This window comes from Acanthochromis polyacanthus, chromosome 15 (genome assembly GCF_021347895.1).
Source record: "Acanthochromis polyacanthus isolate Apoly-LR-REF ecotype Palm Island chromosome 15, KAUST_Apoly_ChrSc, whole genome shotgun sequence".
Lineage (NCBI taxonomy): Eukaryota > Metazoa > Chordata > Actinopteri > Pomacentridae > Acanthochromis > Acanthochromis polyacanthus.
In genome coordinates, this window is record NC_067127.1 from 9,513,193 (window position 1) to 9,537,363 (window position 24,171).

The 24,171-nt window shown below is 39.8% G+C and overlaps 2 protein-coding genes across 3 annotated transcripts in view; one reads left to right on the plus strand and one right to left on the minus strand.

Moving 5' to 3' along the window:
• zcchc24 (zinc finger, CCHC domain containing 24) overlaps positions 1-15,544 on the plus strand; it is a 38,683-nt gene extending 23,139 nt beyond the window's left edge. Inside the window, exons 3-4 of the mRNA XM_022201858.2 lie at positions 6,984-7,148; positions 9,944-15,544. Of these exons, the coding sequence (XP_022057550.1) occupies positions 6,984-7,148; positions 9,944-10,057 (279 nt within the window). The 3' untranslated portion in view covers positions 10,058-15,544. The remainder of the gene's footprint in view (positions 1-6,983; positions 7,149-9,943) is intronic.
• A 470-nt stretch (positions 15,545-16,014) lies between these two features.
• On the minus strand, positions 16,015-19,222 carry ppifa (peptidylprolyl isomerase Fa). Of its 2 annotated transcripts, none has more exons than XM_022201860.2 (6): positions 19,009-19,222; positions 18,872-18,902; positions 18,703-18,791; positions 18,529-18,625; positions 17,337-17,412; positions 16,015-17,240 (listed from the first exon to the last, which is right to left on the minus strand). In XM_022201860.2, exons 1-6 carry the CDS (start codon positions 19,150-19,152, stop codon positions 17,105-17,107), a joined length of 573 nt encoding a protein of 190 aa, XP_022057552.2. In that variant the 5' UTR covers positions 19,153-19,222; the 3' UTR covers positions 16,015-17,104. The 2 variants fall into 2 exon arrangements, with proteins under 2 accessions (XP_022057552.2, XP_022057553.2); XM_022201861.2 differs by having other exon boundaries at positions 18,703-18,816; positions 19,009-19,075.
• Positions 19,223-24,171: the final 4,949 nt, after the last annotated feature.

Consider the following 24,171-nt stretch of genomic DNA (forward strand, 5'->3'; position numbering starts at 1 on the left):
GAAAGATTGCAAGGGGGGAAAAAAGAAGAGAGAGAGAGAGAGAGAGATGCACGGAAAACAGTGGCTGTATTTAGAGCTTGCAGTGCATGGTAGGATTGATAAATAGTCCCCATAATGCACCTGGCTGAGGTTCTGGCATGAACTTGTGTCTGTTTAGTCCAGCAGCGGAAACAGCCGATAAAAAAAATGCTTGTTCTGTGTGCAGTGGGACACAGCTGAGGTGGCGACAGTGTAATTCTTGTGAGAGACTTGAAGCAGTGGCCATCTGCACGCCCTCACTTGGCCCTCAGTTCTGACTGACAGGCCGACGACCGCATCCTCAGATCTTTTTTTTTTTTTTTTTTTTTTTTTGCTGTGATGTCAGACAACGCTTGTAGTGATGGATATGTGGATACAAAGGTTCAACTAAGAAACTGTCTTAAAAAAAACAGTCAAGTTCCCCCTGAATGACAAAAGGGCAACAAATTCTTCTCTGGTTTCTTTTTCTTTTTCAAGCTGCCATGTGAAAACCACATAAGATAATGCAGCGTGTGAAAGAATGAGGTTTTTTGTGCTATTTTTCATGTTTCACATCCGAATCGACCCTTGATGTGGTTGATCCAAACCAAATCGTACGCAAAAAATTGTTTTCCAAGAAATATTTGCCCCAAATGATGCTCTTCCTTTCACGCTGTGCTGCTCTTTTGTGAATGGGAGGCTTGTGCTGTGACTCACTGACCTGTCTTGGTCTCAGTGATTGTGGTAGCTTCATATTGTGTTGAGGGCAGCATCAAATCATGCCAAAGAATCTGTTGTAAAGAAGAGCCTTGTTTTGTTTGTTTCTTTGTTGAAGGATTGTGTTAGAAAATCATTGTCGAATACGATTACAGTCCATTCCTTTATGTTGCAGTGTTGCTTTCTTTTCATGTTTCTGTAGAATCACACAAACCAACATGTCTCTTTTGAAATGTTTATGTGTATTTTAAGATATTTCAAACATCCAGTGACTTTGCATTACTGATAGAGCTAAAGTGCATTTGCCAACAGCCCCTGTTCTCTAAACCCAGACCAGAAAAGCAATTATGTGCAATTACTACCAACCATTTTCCAAAGCCTCAAAGTTGTTTTACCCACCAAATCCCTTGTTTTCTCATAGAAGCGGACAAACCGCGGAATGGCATGTAACGTTTGCGCAAAAACCCGAGCTTTACTGTCAGCACTGTCTCCTCATATTTGTTGTCTGTGGACTGACTGTGGGCAATATATGGAGTCCAGTTCAATTGTAGGTAGATGTCTTCTCCGATATGCCAAGAAAATATGAAATCCCATATCCACAACCTTGAAAGGAGTGGTCGCTAGAATGATTCCTCTCAGGTTTGGTTTGGAAGAGACATCTAATATTAAACCAAGGCTAACCCATCCTGTTGCTGGAGACAGAGGATTAAGGGTTCAGTTTTCGGGCGAGCGTCTGAGAGTGTACAGTCTGGTGTCTGTCCACTGGTCATTACTCTTAGCTTGGAATGTAACATCAACACAAATGCAAGATCACCTTTGGGCCACAGACAGTGGTCGAGACCGCGTTTTTCCAGTGGTCAGTAATAGACATCTTTTAACGATTTATACCGGAGCTGGATTTCAAGATGGTTTTGTGGCAAAAAAAAATGACATTCAAGCTGCAGTTTTGGACTCTTGGACTGCAGAGCTTTTCATCAATTTCACAGCATTTACCTGATTTACAGTGAAATTTTAAGACGTCGCAGTGGGTGTCGTCTAGACTGGGCTCGCTCACTTAAACGTGCCTCTTCGTATTCTGCGATCTACCTACGATTGGGCGCATGCTTCGAATTCCTAATACTGTTCTGTTTGTTCAGCATATGTGTCTTTAAAATGGACCCCCCAGAGGATTGTCTCTGCATTCCTTCACATGATAATGAGTCCAATCCACTGTAGTTGTGGCCAGAGCTACAGCGGTTAGTTAACGCTGTTTTATCCCTCTCCCCTCTCTCTGTCTCTGAAATGTATGGCCTAATTGAAAGCAGAGCAGCGATTTTACGACGGCTCTCAGTGTTTCTCGTGTTCTGCCCCTATGGAGGCCATCTGCTTTGGATTTAGATTTCCTCCTCCTTCTTTCTCAGTTTCTTCTTCCGCTTCTCCACCCTCTTGAGAGGGGCTGATTGGAGGGTCTCTCCACAGTCGCCCAAGCCGGGCTTGTGGTATTTGTCCACTTTCTTTTTCTCCTTGTGGATTTCGGGGTCAAATTCTAGACCAGCAGGTTTCCAGATCGTCTACGCGACAGAATTCTCAAGATTTTACATCCGACTTTGATCCCAGCTCCTTGTCAGCCTTCATCTTGTTCTCTTGTGTTCCATTCTTGTTTTACTGTCTCCTACATGGCTCTGTTTATTCTATTTAATGCAGTTTGTGAGCTCATTAATCCTGCAATATAAGCCAAAGAATGATCTGTGCTCTTGTAGCAGGGGTGAAACACTGAGTGGGAGTCGTGCAGGAAACCGAGCGCCGAGACTTTCCAGTTACGTCTCAAGAGTGTATGAAAAGCTGTAGATGTGGAATTTGTTGAGGGTATGTGTGTGTGTCTGTCTGTGTGTGTGTGTCTGTGTGTGTGTGCATTTGTGTCTGGGTGTCAAGAAGAGAAAGACGCATTATGTCAGTGTTTTCTTGCGCCTGTGTGTGGCCATGCTTTGTGTAGACATTGCATCAGTGTGTATCACGTGTGTGTATGCTTCATTTAGCAGTTCACTGACCCATAGTTCGTGCGCGTGTGTGTGTGTGTGATATGATGACTCCCTGCTGTGATCTGGACCAGAGGAGGAAGTGGTTGAACGAGCTGTGGTTGTGGTGTTGCACTGTCTTCTCCAAGAGCACTGTCCTCATCACACACGCTGACCCTTATCTCGACACGCAGGGCTATAGCCTTGGGGACTTAAACAAACACTGAGCGAGCCGGCACTGACAAAGTGATATGACAAACATCGCTTCCAGCATGGAACACCATCAACCAATTCACTGTTGTTTCAAAATCATACTTCCACTTCAGCGGTGCCTAAACTGCTCTAAATTGCTCAGATATGTCCATTTAGCTCATACCTTGTTGCAAGCTTGAATGAATTCATTTGTAAAAAGCACGAGTAAACAAAACATGTCCTCCCTTGCAGGCTCATCTCCAGAGTGCTGCGTGGTGTGATGACGCAGTTCCATCCAATTAGTCATTGTACTGTGTGTATTATGAACAGTTTGTAAATGTTGCTTTAGTGGGTATTTTCCTGGAAATGAAATGAAACCTAACTAAAACATTTACTCAGTCATTCTAGTGTTTACAGCTGAGAGGTTTGATCTGTAATCCACTGCACCGATGTAAACGGAAGAACAGGCTCTGCATGTATGTGTGCACGTATGAATGTGAAGAAACCCAAAGCTTTTTTTTTTCATTACCTGCTGCCTCTAGTGTTGTCCCCCCCTCCTCGGCCTGCCTCTGCTGTTCGTTGGTGGCACAACAGTCCAGATGTTACTGGTTCCCACGTGTTTGGGTGCCCATTGGAATGTGCAGCGCCAAACTGTAAAGTTCATGACTTCACAACCGAAATTTGCTCTTCCTCTAAGACCTCCATGAAAGGCAGCGTGTTGCAATGGCCTCACAAAAACTGACCACACTCTGAGTGTAATACGGAGATTTATGACTCCGAAAGTCTAAATAAGGTAGGAAGCACTTTGCAGCCAGGCAAACTGCACCTTAAATTTGCATTTGCATTTATTGCAAAATCCATTCTATCAACAACACTATCAACCAATACCAAACACTCCATTACTAACGTGGGATAGTTAACATTTTTTCATCTTTACTGACCACTGGCCCTATCTTTTATCCCATTGTTCCTAACCCAATGCAGCACTTCTTTTTCCTTTTTTTTTAATATTCTCTAAGTTCTCACAGCTCAACGTAGCATGTATATTCAAACTGGTGGACATTTTTAAGACAGTCTCCTATATTTCAGCTGGGCAGTAATAATGATGAGGTGACAGCAGGGTGTGTACCTACTTGCTTTGCTAATACACTCAGCTCCATCATACACTCCTACACAGAGTTTTGGCACATTATGCGGTACTGTAATTGACATTTACTTCCATCACAGCTGTGCTAAATTACTCCTCTGATTCTCGTGAAGGAGATGATTACGAACAGTCAGTCAGTCATGAAAAAGCACTAGCCCGAGGGCGATATTGTTGAGAGGAGCCGCCCCATGACTTCATTTTGGCAAATTTATTTCAACCACTATAACAGCATTTGGGGAAAAGACTATTTTTTTTCCCCCTCCGGAAAAGCATGTGACAAACAAACGTACTGCTGATGTCATAATAAGGATAAATCATCCTGCTAAAAGAAACCCAAATGTACACTGATTAGTAAGTTTGTCAAAGCTTGTCATTATCAATTTAAAGCTCCATCATTGGAAAACAAAAGTCATCCCACTTGCAATTGCCTAGTGACAGTTATTAACAGGCTGGGAGCGATTATTTTGAGAAAAATCTTCATTCTACGATGAGCACTGTAAATGGAATAAGTGAGGTGTTTTGTTATTTTATCTCTAACTCTGAATATGCTTTCTTGCACAGATGAAAATCTGACATGACAGAAAGAAATAATCTTAATGCACAGCATGCAACCGATGGCAGCTCTCCAGAAAGTTAGGAAATTCTCTGCCTTCAAAGAGAAATCAGACCTGTCCAGTCCCTTCCTGATTCCCCTGCAAGACTGCAGATTGTTTTCATAATCACTTAAACATTGCTTGCAGATTTTTGGGATGGATGTAGGGGGCATAGGGCAATGAGAGTGAGGGGAGGGGTACGAACTGTATCCCCGGTCTTCCCTTATTTTGTCCCAGCCCGTGCATGAGTCATAAAAACTTTAATCAGCAGCATCTGGCGCTCTCCAAACAGACGTCAGCACTTTGCATCAGCACCAGCAAGCCAGCTCTAAGTATGAGCGGCTGTGCTTCACTCCGGCCCCTCAACAGCATGACCTCAACCCCACTGTCAGCTTTGCATCTCCCACTGTGACAGCAAGCAGGCTGGAAAATCTGACTTCTGCTGGCCTGCACCGCTCCGCTCTATGTACACTGACAGCACTGTCTTTATGCAATCAATGGGCAATCTTGAAGACAATGCCATGGCAACGTTTCGTTTGGATGCCCTCCTACAAATGATCTATTTACTATGTGATCCAACTATAAACAGACTGCTTTTCTCACTCCGAGAAACCAAAAATGCCAAAACACAGCAGTTTCAAAGTTTCTGCTGCAGTTAGACTAACATTTATTACATCCAATAAAATAAATGTTGACTGTTTTCAATTTAAAAATTAACTACAATCAGAGTGCCAGGTGTACTAAGCAGGAGGTCTGACCATAACCCTTCATATTCATTTGGAACTTTAAACATAGTCAGTGGTGATTTCACATTACAGCTGTTTGTTCGAATGCAAAAAGTCTCTGCCCAACACTGTAGCCAAGAAGCAGCAGGACAGAAACAGCACTCATCCTCCTCATGATCATTCCTCTCTTGCTCCATGCTGTTTCCAGGGTCTGGCCTTGGCCTTTGGCTGCACACCATGCTCTGTCTGCAGCTGAGTGCTTTCAGATTAGCCAAAACTGCCTGTGCAGTCAATCTGAAGGTGTTTCTGCTGTGCACATCAATTAATTACCTGTCCAATCCAGAAGGAAAAGTCGATGCAGAATTGTACTTTGGTTAGCTGTTGACTATGATAGTTAATTTAGTTTTCTTTTGGAGAAAGGTGTGCTTCTTCTATGGCCTCAATATGAGGATTTGAAGCTTTTCTAAGTCTGCTAGGACAATAAATTTAATGTCAATGAGTTTACGACTGATGTTCCAATGTATCAACAAGAGCTGACAGTAAAATCAATGGTGCAACACTAAAAATGTGCTGGCATCAGTATTTTAAACTGAATCTTATTTTTTATTTACTTCAATTCATTGCAACAATGTGATACTTCAGGATCATTACTCAATTTTTGCGTCACAGCGTCAGTCATTTTTGGCTCCAGTGATCAGTCAGCTGCAGTGAGACACACACTTTTAGACAATGATGACAGCAGCAAAGTCCACCTTAGTTCAGTGTAAAAGTTTCCAAAGACCCAAGGCTTTAAAAGTGTGGGAGTATTTCAAATTATCATTCAAAGAAAGGTAGTTTGTACATTGTGCAGAGCTTCAAAGGCACATCAGCATTAGTGCAATGCAGGGACACCTAAACAGAAAGCAAACATTTGCTGTTTGGTGTGGAGGCACTTCATGTGCGTTGGCTTCTGTCTTGCTCTCTGTACTCACATATACTGTATTTTGAATTCCCCATATAGCTTCTCATTTACATATTTTTCTGCTTTTGTTGTCAGAAACTGAACGAGTCTGAAATAGACTGAACCACAAATTCACCAAACACGAGTTAAAAACAATGCCTGTGCTGTAAATGTTCAGCTGTATTTTCACAGAATTAGAAACTCCTACCAGTCAGAGCATTACTCAGTAAAGAGGAAAATAATTTGCTTTAGCTTGACAGTGTTTGTTAAATATCCACAATGACTATGTTACCCTTGACCTAACCTTTTCACTTTGTTAAGAGGTTTAGAGGTAATAGAAACTCTGATTTCTTTTGGAGTTGCACTACTGAACTGAATAATCGTCCCTTTTTAAATTGAACATTTATCATGTTGGAGTTGAAAGTTCACTCATACAGTTTTGCACACCAGTATAAACATTCTTTTTCCATTTGAACTATGCTGCATTATTCAGTGAGGATAAAGTTTCTCAAACAAAAAGCAACTTAAATTGCAATTTAGCTTTTTTTAGACAAAAATATATATATATTTTGTAATTTGGCATTCCTATTTATTCCTATTTATCTGATCATGAATGCAGAGATGGCTGATTTTCTCACATGCGCACACATTTTATTCCCCTTTCTTTGCTCTTCACAGGCCAGACCCAAAGGTGAAGGACTGACACCCTACCAGGGGAAGAAAAGATGCTTTGGAGAGTACAAATGTCCTAAATGTAAAAGGAAGTGGATGAGCGGAAACTCCTGGGCCAACATGGGACAAGAATGTATCAAATGCCACATCAATGTCTATCCACATAAACAGGTACTCCAACCAACATCCACTTATGAGAATTTACAGTCGTTTAAACTAAAACACATGACTCAAACTGTTTAACTCATAACTTGGACCACTTCAAAAAAAAAAAAAAAAAAAAAGCTAACTGACTGCAGACTCTGGTTTGCATATTGTCTTGAGGATATTCCAGATGGTCTCTTTAAAATAAAATAAAATAAAAATTCTACCACTAACAATTGTTTTGGTAATAATCCTGTATTGAATAAACTAATTACATTTCCTTACTGATAAAAAAGTTGGGATTATTTACTCCATGTCATAAAATCTTAAAACAAATATTTCTTTATTAATGATCCATAGACACAAACTAACTCAGGGGGTTTACAGCTGCAGAAATTCCTCTCACATTTAGTAAGAAGAAGCGAACTCATAATAACTAAAATTCGGTGGAGTGTTTTTTCCGAACGACACTCAAACAGAATTAACGTGCTGTCTGTTCGGCTCAACCTCCGAAATGTTCCTCGCAGCCCGTTGAGTGCAGAGATGAAGACAGAATCCGCTCTGTTTTTTTCAGCAAGAGATATATTTATCCTCAACGCTCCGTCTTTTAATATTTATGCTTTTCCACATTCTTCCAATTCCACTTCCTGAAATAAAATTAGGATTACTGCTTGAGGCCCTGCTCGCACTCTAAATACCACAGCTGACCATGTTCCACTCTGTTAACACTTGCATGAAATCAAGCAGGGAAGAGGACATTGCTCGACAAATGTGTCCTAAATGACTGGCAAGGACACACAGCGTTCCAAAACAATGGAAATCTAATGCATGCAAGTACTCCAAGTCTTCTTTTCAAGATTTTAACCTAGATTACTACCTATAAAATGGAATGCTGCGTTCACATTGCCAGTTCTTCTCAGTCGTTTCGTTCCGTCGGGTTCTACTGGTGAGAAAGCCTCCCTCTACCCTTCCCTCCGCGTCTTGTGGCAAAGCAGCACACAGGCAAGCAAATTCCCTGCATTTGAAATGTCACCCACTTAACATATTTCTCCCCTGTCAGCATTTGCAATGGACCACTAACCTCTGTGTCCTCGAGTATCAAAGAGCTCCTTCCCTCTCTGTGGATTCCCATAAATCAAATGAATATGTATTTTCCAATCCCGTCCACGTGTATCAAATATTTGTCCCTCTTTGATGGGAAGTAGTCATGAAGAGAGAGCAAAATTTCCACCTTTAACAGCGGGAATGTCCACATATTTGTCAAAGTCGTATCTTCGTTTGATTTACTCACTATAAATTCTCTAAAGTCTTGTTGCGTCCGTCCGTTACAATCCAGAGATGGGGATCTGTTTTTGAAAGTGATTTTATTGCTCTTTTAGCGACAGTTAAAGCTAGTTAAGTAACAGAGCTCTGGAAGTTTTTTCCCCTTTTCACGAGTAAGCACACAGTGCAAGAAACACTGCAGAGATAATAGAAAATATCTCAGATTGCCTTCGTGACCAACACTAATCTGCTCCTTGTTGTCAAGTGCATCTGCTGTTAACTCGCCAATTACAGCATTTCACCTATGAGGCCTGAGACTTGTCACTGTGTCAACAAACCTCAAGCATGACCTATTTAGTGAAGACATGCAGATATACTTTGCTGAGCCACTTTCTGCTGTTACAGATTGTCTTTTTTTCCCCTGGTTTAGTCTGTCAGGCTACTTAAACCCTGTGTTTAGTCAAAGCCTTGCAGACACTGCTCACGACTTAAAAACTCTATATCATTTCATTTAAATACAATTTGAAGCTTAGCAGGCTACAATAATATCCCTGAAATTTAGGTCACATTTCTATTTATTTTCTTGGATCTAGGAGTTGCACCAAGAACCGTTTCATTATTGCTGGTTTAAATACCATTCACACTTATATATATTTTTTGCTTTGATTGTTTGTGTTCGGTTAAAGAAGCCTCAGACAAAGTCCTTTCATTTGATTCCTGTCTCTGTGCCAAACGCACATACCAAATGAAGTGGTACATTCTTGATCTCAGTTGGGGAACATTCTCTTTTCACTTTCCTCCAAATGCAGAGAGCTCAGACTGCAGCTTCACCTACAGAACCTTGAAGCTTCTTGGGTTTCTTGCTCAAGGACAATTCAGCAGGGACGCTGCCTGCAGTACAGGGGATTAAACCCAGTTATACCCCATAAAATATACATCAGATTTTCCAGCTTCCCTCCAGGAACTAATGTCTTTGACGCAGCAACAGTAAAGTCTTGATACTTGCTGGCAGACTCATTAGTGGAACACTGAAATTTCTCCTCGTAGTGACCCACGGTAACTTGGTTTCCCTGCGTTCGACCACTTGGAATAAATAACGGTTGTCTAAAAAGCTCTAACAAGAAGAGAACAATTGATGAGGAATAAAAATTTTCCAGATGGACTGTTAAAATAACCTCCAAAAGCGCCGGCCCAGAAAGATTCCCTTTGTCCTCGATAATGACGCCCCAGAAAGCCAAGCTTATATTTCCATACAGGTCATCGTGATCAAATGCATACTGGATCTTTTTCTGTAATACCAGGTTGTTAAAGTTGACTGTGAGTTTCCACAGCCGATGGTGCATTGCCATATCTCTGCAACTAATTGTGTTTTGTGCACGTCTGCTCTGTGCAGAATATGGGTGTAGTTTTGGCAGCCCGAGGAGTTTGGCGTATAGCTGACTTGAATCTGCTGCCAAAAAACTGCTTGCAAAACTCAGGGGTTTATGCTGTGTGTTTGCTGCATGCTTTGCTCTCTTTGGTGTTTAACATGAATCATTCTCGGTTCTCTGTTTCCTCAGAGGCCTTTAGAGAAGCCGGATGGCCTGGATGTGTCCGACCAGAGTAAGGAGCACCCACAACACCTGTGTGAGAAGTGTAAAGTCCTGGGCTACTACTGCCGCCGTGTGCAATAATCATCTTTATCCAGAGGCTGAGAGCAACGTTTGGATCCCAAGTATCGCTCAACCACCATCGAGGCTTTTTAACATCCTCCCAACCCAGCACATGTCCAAGTTTTTCCTCATCCGTGCCCTGCACATAACATGGAGTCCTTTCCTCCTCACGTCTTCTCACAAGCCTCCAATATAGACAGTAGCTCTAATACTCCTCTCTTTCCCTGAAGCCTTCCGTCCTTCCTTATAACAGCAATGAAACCATCATTGAACACAGACTTTAGACACTGCATTTCTTTTTCTATAACATATTGAAGATTACACCCAGGAATGAGAGGAACCTGAAAGCCTAGGATCGATCTTATCTCTGAAAAGTAGTCTTCATAAAAAAAAAAAGCAAAAAATTGCCAAAATCTTTTTTTAATGCCTTGTGTTTCAGAAACCACATAACCCAGCTGATCCAACTCAGTGTTTAACAACAGTAAATTGTTGTATCGATGATTTAGCACCAGGCTTGTATTTCATTGGTGTCACTGACTATATCGGTCTCAATAGATTACCTCACCTTGGGGTTTGTTGGCTTTGTGTTTACAGAGATCTGCTTTTCCATTTCCCTGCCAAGTGAAGTGTGTGGCGATGTGATGAACGTTTAACCAGGGCCTCTCACGATGATATACGAGGCCTTTGATGTCCTGCCTTATTAGGGTCAACAGCACATCTTATTAACTGTGAATTAACTGAGGGATAATGTGCCATACATCCCGAGCTTACATTTGGCCTATTTATTTTCTTGTTGTCAAGTGTGCAATTTGAATTTTAACTGGGACATAAAGAAATATTTTTTTTTGTATGTTTGTATATCACAATATTGTGTTACTGCTTCCACGTGTCTTTAGAAACTACTGTAGGTTCAGTTGTGTAGTCGCTTCTCGGCTACATTTAGTGCATTGCTAACAGATGATTCACCCTCCCTAGAGTGTTTTTGCTACCACACAAATTCTCATTTAGCTGTAGTGTTAGGTAGATATGAATGCTAGATTAGTTAACGCGTCACTGTAATTTAAAAGTAAAAGAAGGGTCAACGGAGAAGAAGCTGTAGGAGCGGCTTCAGTAACAGTAACATGTTGCCACACATGTTTTCATCAGTGTTGGATGTTCCGTTTTTCAGAGTGGTTGAAAAACTGCTTGCCACAGTCTGATTAGCCTCATTAAATGTTACTCGACAGTTAAACTGTTCACCTAAAGCCTGATAAGATTTTAAACACGGGTTTGTAAAATACAAATGAGATGTTTGAACGAGATTCAGAACGACGTTACAGTTTTAGTGCCAGTTGATGCCTGGCAGCCTTAGCGGAGTCAGTGAAGCAAAATGGAACCTTTCCAAGGGTTTGCACCCTTCAAAAACTATGTCCAACAGCTAATTGCAGTGAAAAGTGTGTCTAGAGGGAGGTGAAGCTTTGGAGAACTGCAATGACTTTCAGGTTGGTTCAGAGAAAGAATGCGGTATGAAATAGAAGGGATGATTTGTGATGTGGTGATGCTGAAGATTTGGGGATTTACTGAAAGTGATTGTGATTTAAGTTTACACTCGGATTTGTTTTGTTTTTTTTTAACGGGGCCTACAATCATAAACCATGTCTTTAAAGAAAGAGAAGCACCCATTGTGTTTACATACGTCAGTGTGCAAATCTAAAGCACTGCAGAGGAAATTAATCAAGTTTTGACTTCTAAAAATCTGCTTTCCAAGGATCCTTGTTAGAGGAATTGTGAACTATTTTATATGTACTGTATTTCTAGCCTTACAAAAGCTGGTCCATTATATTTTATATTGTACCATACTGTATGTGCCTTTAAAAAATTTATACTATCAAGACTAAGATGCTATTTGACATTTTGAAAAGATGTGGCTTTAGGCTCAGAGGTGGAGCAGTATACAGAAGACGACAGAACTGAGAACACGCCTGTGCAAAATCGCTTAAATTTTACATGATTTCAAACAATATCCCCTCTCAATAATTGCATGATCTCTAAGTTGTGATTTCCAGTTATCCTTGCAAGAAAACATTTTTAAAACTACCTGTTAACACCAGAACAAGAACTAAGGCTTGTGTTCGCATCATGGCTCCCAATGGAAAAGAGCAGCCAGAAGAATTTTAAAAACTGACTTGATTTCAAAAAGATGATCCATGAAGATTGGTGAATACTAAAAATAAGTGGAAACACAGTCATAGCACTAATTAGGGGGCAGAGAAGGAGTCAGTACCACTAGTCAACAGGGTTACTAATGGAAATTGAAAATTCTTTGACTGTTTAGACAACATGAAGAACACAGTGAGCATTTATAGAAGAAATACCTCGCTTGATCTGCAGTACTAAACTGCAAGATTATTCTTTGCTAAAATGCATGAAAAGAAGTCAAATGAGAACCAAGATATATTTGTTGGGCAGCACGTTTGGCATGAACCATGACTACCACAGTGAATGCATAGTCCTGGCAGTGAAGCACAAAGCGGGGAGTGTGTTTATTTGGAGGTATTTTAGTGCAAAAGGCGTTGGGAAGATGAGATTTATAAAAGGCATCATTCAACAGTTTTTTGAATACGCCAAAACACTGGCTGACAAGATGACTCCCAGTCTGCAGAAACTTGGCAGAAAGGGATATTTTAGTATGATAAGGATTCAAAACATTCGGCCAAAAGTTATGCAAGAGTATCTTAAAAAAAAGAAAAAGATTTTTGTTTTTTAATGACCAGGCCAAATATGTCACCAGGCTTGAATAGAATGGAACACCTTTGGGGTGTCTTTAAAGAGAAAGGTAGAGCAACACAACCCCTCCAGCAAAGAGCAGCTGAAAAAGATTGTGTCTGAAGTCTAACTCAGAAGCAGTGCAATGACAGAGGGGTAGCTCTGAGTCTTTTCGGTGATATTGCACATGGGTGTTCTCACTCCTGCTGTATACTGTATGAGCATGTGGTGACTGTGATGCATAGCAAGTCTGATGTAGGTTCAAGTTGTGACAAAGGACAAGAAAACGATAAAGCTCCTCTATTTGCGGTTGAACTGGCATGGTGGGTGTTCGCCTTAATGCAGTTTGCTGAGTTGGAGGCATGGGCTGAACCAGCATTTCCAGCTGGCAGTAACAATCTCACTGTGGTCTGTTGTCATGGAATATCAACAGAGATGTTATTTCTTAGTCGATCCGCACAACACAATGAAGTTGCATATGAAACTGTGGACCTCACTCTTTGTTTTGTTATCTGTTGTAGTTATGTTTATCCAAGAAACTTTGGGTTTTGTCAAAAAATATACACGGTAACTCGCTTCGGTGGGAGTGGATGATAATGGTACATTACAGTGTGGGGAAATTTAATTAAATTCCATCTGTAAAGTTTAAAGGGCACTCCGGTGATTTAGTATTGCAGTTCCACAAAGTTGGGAGGCTTGCAAGAGACACTAAAGAATAGTTCATGCAGCTGAAGCTGACATATTCTCACTTATAGTATTTAGTGTGGCTCACGCTCCAAAAAATGCATTTCTAATAATGTAGCCTCAGAAGCATCGTTCAGTAGAGTCCCCTGCCTGGAAAAAGGATGATATTTTAAAAACTCTAGACCCTCAGTTTGTAATACCTATTATTTGATTGAAAATGTGTCTCTAAGCCTGAGTTGAGATACCTCCAGAAGAACTTATGCAACTGTTTTTACAGTCCAAGTTGTATTCTCTGTGGTGGTAAACTGAACATCGTGAGTAAAATTGATGGAGTGCCCCTTTAAAGCACAGATTGTGCATCTATATTAGGCCTAATCTGAATTAAAGCTTCTCCTTATTGGCCACCACTGTTGGGAACAATCCTTTTTTTTTTTTCTTACTGTTATCGTCTTTCTTATGGTCCGTGTGATGACACTAACTTTCGGAACCTTATCGTCCACATTGTACCACGTGGACGTAGTGAAAGGAATAGATACCAATGATGCCTTATGAACTAACCTCATAATCAAATAACAGTGTTATTGTGATTCACAGAGTTCTGGCAGAACGTAAATGAGAAGTAGGTCTCGAGAAATCCTGTCAGAGTTTGATTCCGCCCAGAAACATGTTATGAGGAGGCCATTTTAAATGGCGAATCAAGAGCCAATGGAAGCAGCTGATACATTAAAAAAAAGAAGAAATCTCTGCTTTCAGACGTAGTGTCTTGAATTACATATACTTGACTTTTCTAATACCTTTTCAGTTCAAAATTGTTATTTTCTATGAATGAGATGTGTATTTTGGAACACTTAATAGATGTTGAAAATTTTAAAGCAATCTGCAAAAACTCAAGAGTTATTTCCCTGACAAAGATAGATTATTTTATGTATATATTTGATGGCCATCATTTTCAATGATAGTAGCTCTTTTAAAGTGTTAAGCAATATCAAAGCTTTTTGTGTGAAGAAGGGCCTATTGCTGAGAAATAATCAAAGCTGGGAGTTTTTTTTTTCCTTTGTTTTACAATAATCTGAAGGGTTATCCTGCAGACATATTTATGGAAAGACTTTTTACAACACTTTTTGTATAGAATATGCAACAAAGTTACACTAAGAAGGAAATATTGATGTCTACATAGAATATTATTAAAAAAAGTTGGTACATAATTAATAACCTTTCAATTATAAGCCATTGTACTTCTGTGTTTTGTTTTACGATGTTATCAGTTTTGAATAACCCACGTTATTCAGTTGCTATGTGACTAATTATGAGCTGACATTTACATCCGCGCAGCCGCATGTATTCGTTTTGTAAACATTATGAAGATATATTGTGTTAACATGCAGAAATCTTTTTTTTTTCCTTAATTAGTGATGGATACTCACCACTGTATAAGCACATTAAACTGTGAGATGTAGTTTGCTTAAAGCAGCGATGACAAGAAACTATTATAAAATGTTACGGTGTTATTAGTAGTATTAGTAGGGAGTGTATACTTTTGTCAAGAAAGCGTGTGACAAAGAACTATTTTAGAGTTTGCATGTGCATGTGTTTGGTTTTGAATGAACTATTCTTTTGTGCAATCTATACTTATTTAAATACTTTACAGTAGTTTGCTACAGTACATATTGTTTTTAACATTATAAGCAACTTCTGATTGTTATTAGTCCTGAAGTATTTCATTTACCGCAAATGTAGCCTCTGCAGATAATACGTATTTACTGAATGTAATGTGTTAACACTTATGTGGTCAAGTTGGAAAGTTATGCTTGTATTCTTTGCTGTCTGTATCACTTGAGATGTTTGTCATGCAGTATTGCAATAATGTAATATTTGAATTGGACAGAACGCAGGCATGAGGTTGGGAAGACAATGATTCTGGGAAACCAGGACAGTGGTGGTTTTCGAGAGTCGACCACAGGTCTGTTTTTCATGTCCATGAAACGGCATTCCAAAATGTGCCTTATTTGTTAGTTGGGAAAACATTTTAGTGCTTTAGTGCTGTTGAGAGTTTGATGAATAAAAGTCATATTGAATTAAGACCGCTTGGATTGCACTGTTTAATTTGCTTGGATCCTCTGCTGAATTGATGTCAGCAGTAACTGGGAGGTGTTCACTCCGGTGTTCCATTTCAGCCAAAAGCAACACATTGTTTTCTGAGTAATATTCATTACGGAGAATAAGTTTTCCCCAGCGCTCTGCACAGTGTCCTTGAGTGCAAGGTTGAAGTCTTGCACAAGCCTGAGCATACGTATAGATTATGATGAGGTTTTTAATGGATTATTCATGGTGGTTGTGTAACACAGATGGGGGAGAGGCTTGCAAAACTTTTTTTTTCCTCCACTTTCCATGAAAGTGCTGAGAGATAACAGACACATAAAGCTGCCAGGACTTGATTTCGACACTGAGTCCAACTGCAGACATGAAAACCAAAACACGTCAAAAAGGACACCAGCTGACATTAGTGCTGTGTGATAAATGTAGACAGAAGAAGCCGTTTGTACCAGCTGTAAGATGTCATTGTTTAGTATGTGTATTAAATGTTGGCCACAGCACCATTGTCTCTGCAGCCAAGTTTCCATGCACAATATTGGACATGCATTCCAAATAACTAAAACTAAACCAGAGGGTGGGGACCCAAATTATATCAAGTTTGTTACAACATCTTGAGCTCAAACAGAGTGAGAGCTGAAAAGTCTCTATAGCAACAATGTAATCTGAGAATTCAAACAAACGGTGGAAGGTCAGCACGCATATGGTTTCATTTAGGAGCAAGAGCTGCTTTTTCACGTCGCTTCATTATTTACTTTCATAAAGTATTAGCTCGATAAGCAGCACCACCCAGTCTCTGGCTTTCAGACATGTCCTGCCCTCCTTTTCTCCCCCTCGCCCTCGCTTCAAGACGCTCTGCGTTTCAAATAAAGAGGCAGCGAAGGAAGAGCGGCCTACACGCGAGCTGAAGACATTTTCAGGTTGCTCTGCGGTTCCAGCAGATTAAATCATCTGCACCGACTGTGTCCAATGAGGCCAGATTCCACATGTCCGTCATCTGTCAACTGCATTCATGTGATTCTTCAGCTCCAGTGTAGGTGGATGTCACATCCTGCTCTGATGGACAGGAAGTCAGTTTCTGCTGGAGCCTGTGTCTAAAAAAAGCTGCAGGATCATTTCCGGGAAGCTTTAAAACCAGCAGGGTCGGTGGCACATGACGGCAAATGTCCTGTCTGAGACCAGAGCTAGTAAAATCTCAAAATTGTCATTTATTTGGCAGTAAATGGAGATTAACTGCACAATAATTTTATACAGTGGATGGCTTAGCACTTGGACACAAAATAGATTGGCCAAGTTAAAACTTACTTTCTCACATACTCTTACACACACTATATAAACATTTCATAGTGATTTGGAGTGTAAAATGATAAATCTCTGGATCTCTTACAAAATAATTAACAGTAAAAACTGCAAATTTGAGTTAAGAACAGAATCACCTGGGACAGTTCCTCCTTGGAAGTATCATGAATCAAGAATGGGAGATAAAGTAAATAGCAAATGGTTGCATATTGAGTCATCGGACAGCAGTCTGTGAATGGTCGTAGGGTGTTATTTGATCTCCCCACAGTCAGTGATGACAATTTTCTTGATCACACCGCCATCGTGTAAACCAAAGGATTCCATCTTGGTGACCACATCCATACCGTCCTTCACCTGCCCGAACACCACATGTTTACCATCAAGCCTGTCGAAAGAAAATTCAAAAAGTGACTCGCGACCGGTTAGGTCTGGATGGGGCAGAGCTCAGATGATTGATGGAAAAGTTCTGCAAACTATTTACCATTCCGTTTTAGTGGTGCAAATGAAGAACTGTGAGCCGTTGGTGTTCGGCCCTGAGTTTGCCATTGAAAGTGTTCCTGCACAGATCGAAAAGCCAATCAGCTGATGCACTCATCAGGATCTTTTCGTCCCTTTTAATCCTGATCCAGTGACCGTACCACTGATGCAAGTCAACAAGTGTGTTAGGGGGAAAAAAAGCTTGTTTCTCTTCTCTGAAACTGACGCAAACTGTGATTATGCAACACAAGATGAAGCACCAAATAATCTCCATGTGCATCAAGTTTGTTCAGGAAAAGGAGGTTTTTTGATTAGTGTATGTTGACTCCCAAAAAAGTAGGTCATTCACACAAGGATTGCAAAATCTATACAACCAGTGGTTTTAGTACCGCATGAGATTGGGCACTGCCATCTAGTGGACAAGGCAGCTTTATTAAAATACACACATCAGCCTGGGAAATACAAGATAAGAGCAGCAGTTTGCATCTATTTTTCACATTCCAGTCTAATTTTTTAGCTTTCAAAAGGGAATAAAATTGTGGAAATAATCAAAATTTGCACATTTGAAATACTGGAGCAAGAGAAAACTTGGCATTTATGCTACAAAAATGACTTAAAGTATTAGATTTACACGTGATCTGCTATTCAATTGAGTGACTACTTGTTATAGTGCACAAGAGACTTTGAATATGCTCTGAAAAGACTTTTTTCAGCCTTAGAACACATTATATGCCTAATGTAGAGATAATGGATTGTTTATTTAGTCATATAAACAGGGATAAGGAAGTTCATAAAGAACATTTAAAACAACACACACAGAAATAAAGTGTATTCCAACAGAGAAATAACGTTACAAATGTACCCAACAAGTTTAATAAGATCCTAAAATATTGTTTATTATATCATCTATCTCACTAACTTAATATGAAGGTTAATGTCCCACAGAATATAGATATTACAAATTTAGCAAACTAATGTGATCAGTGCTGATAATTATGAATGCTCACTAGATTAAATATTAAACTTCTGACTAAGAAATGGTTTTTAAACTGGGAAATAAGGTTCTATCCTACAAAGCTGAATTGCTCACTGATTAACACCGATAACATGCAGAAAAACACGTTTTAAAATAGAAAAATGGATGATACAACTTAACAAATCCAAAGATTCCCAATGAACACACTGTGAACGTGTACCTGGACCGGTGTGTTTTAATTTGAAGTTTTCATCTTTGAATGTTTTCCCATAAATAGATTTGCCTCCTGTGCCGTTGTGGTTGGTGAAATCTCCTCCCTGTAAAGAAATACACACAACAGATAATGTGGCAAATATATCCTCACACTAACCTGCTTCCTTCGTGTAGACCTCACCTGACACATGAACTCAGGTATGACTCTGTGGAACACTGATCCCTTGTATCCAAAGCCATGTTCCCCAGTGCATAACGCTCTGAAGTTCTCTGTGGAGTTTTATTGGAATAAAAACTAATCAAGAACAGAGAGAAAGTGTCATGCTATACTGAAAGAAAAAAGGGTTTACCTGCAGTTTTTGGCACTGCATCTGCATCTAGCTGCAAGATAACAAACCACATTCAGATTGTACAACTGATACCTGCTGCTGCTGCAGGTGACACCAAGGACTAATGGAGCTGCTAGCATGCTAAGCTAACTAGCTACCTGGATGGTTATCCTCCCCAGAGGCTCACCGTCCGCCTCCACGTCCAGAAACACCAGCGGGTTCTTGGCGGCTCCGGAGGAGAACAGCCTGGCAGCAGAGATGCCCACAGAGCTGAACCTGAGGCGGTTTTTGATCTGGATCATCGCTGCTCAGCTGACAGGACGAGCTGCAGGCCATCAGTGTTTACATGTGGAGTCCCACAAACAAGCAGCAGGGAAACAAACAGCGACACCACGTGGCAGGAAAGAGAAGGACAGATCTGCCATTCCAACTATGAAAACTCATGATTTTGTTTCTTTTTATGTGTTAATTGTATATTGATCATAATTTATTGTCAGTGTGTGTTTTTTATTGTTGCTATGTATCCATTATAATGGGATAAACAGATTATATTTGACTAGAACAACTGTAGTCATTGTCAACTGAGGAAGACCAGACAATGTGTTTCTTTCTGATTGTACCAAAGTGCTTTGATTGTCTCAGACAGTTTCTAATTGTTCAAAAAGGGTGTCCAAGTGTTCCACAGTGTTTCTATGTGTTGTTCTATGGGTCAATATGTAATTGCGGGACTTTTAGTGGGATTAAACATGTTAAATCCCACTGCACTGACACTGTAAAATTCAACATTATTGTTGTTATTTTTAAATTAATCAACCATGAACTACTACAGAGCTCCCTGAATTCAAGTTAGTACATGTAATTTGTATGTGTATGTTATAATTACATGTATGCATTGCAAATGGGTGTCAACATGTCATGATATCTACAGGTATGGCTCTAAACGAGACCTTGTGACACAAAAAGGCATTACACTTTTTGAAGGTAGTCACCTTTAACAACGAACATTTCAAAAAGAACAAAACATACATAATACTACCATTGGAATGACTACTAATACTTGTATCCCAATTTAAAGTACTGAAAAGCAAAAAACGATTTTGACATTACCCATGCCATTTTGAGTAAGAATATCTCAGTACCTACAAATATAACCTTACTGCTTTTTTGTACAGTGATAGAAGACAGATGGAACTGTCTTGTAGAAAAATTTGGGGTCTCTGGTACCTGTCCCACACTGAGATTTTTGCCACCAAAAAACAGCCAATTAAAAATCTCATCCAAATTTGGGAGCTCATATTTTCCAAACTGAGGTACCTAGAAAGCTCCAGTTTGCTAAGTTATCACACAAGTTTGTGTAGAATGGAACCCAGGGGTGTTAGAACACTTCTGTGCAGTATTTCCAGTACTTTTAAGGTCTCAAACCCCACTCGCAAGTATGTTTTTCTTAATTTTTAGCATTTTTAGCAAGCCCCCATGGCCTGCAGAGTGTAGGGAAACACCTGGGGATGTTTGTGGGGCACTAGCTACATGCAGAGGCCTTGTTTACCAACTCACAGCTATAACCAAACACCACATGGCATTTTTACATAATTGTACATATAATATTTAGAAGAATCCTTGAGTATAATTGAAATTGAAAATTATAGTAAACCTGTTGACTTGTGATGAATCCACATTTTACTCACACGCTATTCTATATTACATAACTCAGAAAGCCTTGGAGTCTTGCCAGTCTTTTCTTCAGGAGGAAACGACATCATGTGGAGCAGTTCATGTGATCTGGAATTAACACACTTCCTTGAGTGGTGTTTCTGTAATGGGTAAGTTAGTTGAAAGTGATTTCTCAGACACAGATGCAATTTATTTTCCATATAAAATTTGATATATTGCAAAAAAATAAATATCTGTCATGATTATTTCAGCTTAATAAAGATGTGAATTTGTGAATAAGCTCATTTTATTATTGTTTAGCTAATTAGAAGGTGGTTGTTCTTAAATTCAAATGGATATTTAGTTGACATTTTGGCGATATCCAGTGATTGTTTCTATGATAAATAAATATAGAGTTTGTACTGACATGATCATTCTGAACATAAAAACAGTAGGGTTTTTTTAAGTTATAATAAAAATGTATGCAAGATCTATCCCATGGACTTCAAAAGTCCCTCAATTATATATTGACTCCTGTATTGTTTCTGATTGTTCCAGAGTTTTTCTTTGTGTTTCTCTGTGTTCTACAAGGTTTCAGACTGTTTCTGATTGTTCCAGAGTGTATCTGTTTGTTTTCATGTGTGTTCCACAGTGTTTTAGAATGTGCTTGAGTGTTTTTTGTTTTCAAGATTGTTTGAGTGTTTCCAAGTATTCCAGGGTGCTTCAAAGTGTTTCAAATGTTCCACAGTTTTTCTGTGTTCTAGATCTATATGTTTCTGATTGTTTCAAAATTGTTTTCTAATTGTTCCCTATAAGCTTCAGTCAATTTTCGCATGAAATTTCTACTGAAGATGTACAGAAAGTAAATTGAATGCTGTTCTTGAACTGTTTGGAGTACATGCATGGTTGAGGTGTCCTTTGAAAGCTGACAACCTGAATTTTCACCCAGTGCAGTCAGAATTACTCTAGGTGCTACTGGCACAGAGCATTTTCTGTTGAAGACACTGAATTAGGATGAATTTTATTCTCGCCTAAATTTTTTCCCTAATAAAACACCTGAAAATAAGTGTGGCAGCACTGTGAGAGCTTCAAAACACAAAAAGGCAACAGCCTGGGGTCTTACATAGTTCAGGTCAAAATTTCAGAGAAATACTACAAGAAATGAGTGTTTCACACATGTTTTTGTACTGGCGCTGTCAATTTTGGACACCCTCTGTACATCCTCTGCACACCCTGGGCAAAAATGGTATATGTTCGTTTTATATCCCGTTTTCACATTATTTTCACTCCAAAAACTCATAAAGAACTCAAAAAATCACTTCAGATAAGCTTTAGTGTGGGATCAGGGTCCGTATATATTTTGGTAATTGGATTTTCCGTTCTAAAGCAGATACTGAAAAACAAAAAACGAGTGGTTATTTGATTTTCGTTTTCAAAGGCAAAAATTAAAATTGAAATACAAGACGTTTTTCCTTTTCACGATCAAAAAGGGATATACGAATTTTAAAAATGCTTTGATTTTCATTTTTTATTTACGATAACAAAAAACTAAAATAAGTAAGAGACAGAAACGAAAAAAGGTCCGTTTTTTCGTTTTCTGAGACCGGAAGTGGTCATCAGCAAGGGTGGAGCCAAACAGAGTACGGTGCATAGACTGTAAATAAATAGTTGTTTTTTTGTTAGTTTTCATGGTCAAAATGAAAGATCAAGTGGCCGATCTTAAAATAAACCAATATCAATTTTTTTATTTATTAAGTTTTGCGACGCAAGGGGGCGTGGTTACCTGATTGACAGTTTGTCTGGAATGACTGACAGTCTGGAGGATGTAGCCGAGACTCTGCTCTCCTGGATTGGATTAATTCTGATATGGTCACTGGTGGTTTATCGGTGAAGAAGCAGAACCTTTTCCACAGACACTTTTCCTGCCTGTTGGCTTGTTTTAACCATTTTGCTCCCTTCGGCGGATTCTACTAGCAGACACTGAAAGTTCGGTAAGTAGGCTAAATGTTTATTTTCTTATCGGTACCGCTTTTAATGCACTTCATATGCAACTTTCGTGAGAGACAGCAGGTCCGATTTGTGGCACTGGCAGCGAGCAGTGACACTTTTTGTGGCACCGCTGCGGTGCCACGGTTAATGCCACTGCGGCAGTGACACTTTTTGTGGCACCGCGCCGGATGCCACGGTTAATGCCACTGTGCAGTGACACTTTTTGTGGCACCGCGTCGGATGCCACGGTTAATGCCACTGTGCAGTGACACTTTTTGTGGCACCGCGCCGGATGCCACGGTTAATGCCACTGTGCAGTGACACTTTTTGTGGCACCGCGTCGGATGCCACGGTTAATGCCACTGCCGCAGTGACACTTTTTGTGGCACCGCGTCGGATACCACGGTTAATGCCACTGCCGCAGTGACACTTTTTGTGGCACCGCGTCGGATGCCACGGTTAATGCCACTGCCGCAGCAACACTTTTTGTGGCACCGCTGCGGTGCCACGGTTAATGTTAACGGCCAACCTGCGCACCCCCCGCAGGTTGGCCCGCTGTTCCATTGTTTACAACAAACATTTTGGCCCGAAGCCACATCTACTTGCCGACCCCTGGTTTAGGGGATACCACGGTCAATGCCACTGTGAGGTACCACGGTTAATGCCACGATCTGGGAAAGATGCCAGGGATGTAAACATGATACATGAATAAAAGCATATAAATAATTGTGCTACAATTTTGAGGAACAATTTTACAATTTATATGTTCTACATATCTAAGTCTACTTCTGTAGACTTTGACTTGGTCTGACTGTACCGTTACTGGACTGTCATGTCTTATGCTGTTTATCTTTCAGTTACATCTTTCAATCATGCATTTTGCCTCAGGTTTTGAAAGTAATATGTTGCCAAAATATGTTTCTTGTAGAGACCACAGATCCAGACATGTCATGCTCACAGTGTCAGTACATTAAACCAATCAGCCTTGAAACCAGCCTTCTGGTTTTTCTGGTATATTGCACAAAGAAGAAGGTATTTTAGGTGTTAATTAGCCTAGTCTTAACAGGTGATAGAGATCACAACATGCTTGAAGAAGAAGGTTGTGTTTTCAGGAGAGTTTGTCTGTTTGTTTGTTTGTTTGTTTGTTTGGCTGTGAACACGATAACTCGAAAAGTTATGGACCGATTTTCATTAAATTCTCAGGAAACTTTTAAAATGGGACAAGGAACAAATGATTAAATTTTGGATTGGATTAAAGGATAAACGGGTATGCCTTGGCAGAGGTCTGCGCTCTCTGAGTGCTTTTCTAGTATAACACTGCTGAACAGTGGGCCACAGGGGTATCTAGTTCCAGTACTGGTCCCAAAATCTGGCAAGATTTTTTGTAGGCCCTACTCCCATATAAAATGTGTTTACCAAGCAAAGTAGATCCAACACGAATATTTTGTGTTTTATTAACACAATGTTAGCAATTTAAATGTTTACAGTCAAATTTAATTAATACATTACACTAACAAACAATAAAAAAAACTAAAAAAAAATTGCCTCTCCACATTTATAGCTACTTTTACATTGTGATATACAAGCATAAGTGATATTCATTTACTATCATTCCTTGTTGACCATTCAATTCAATATTTCCACAGAGTTTTGAGTTGGTGAGAAATAGCAAATGGAAATGG

Coding starts and splice junctions, on each gene's coding strand:
- ppifa (XM_022201860.2), bottom strand. CDS start 19,152: ATGATCCAGATCAAAAACCGCCTCAGGTTCAGCTCTGTGGGCATCTCT. Junction 18,626..18,702: donor TACCTGAGTTCATGTGTCAG/GTGAGGTCTACA, acceptor ATTTCTTTACAG/GGAGGAGATTTCACCAACCA. Junction 17,241..17,336: donor TGCACCACTAAAACGGAATG/GTAAATAGTTTG, acceptor TTCTTTCGACAG/GCTTGATGGTAAACATGTGG.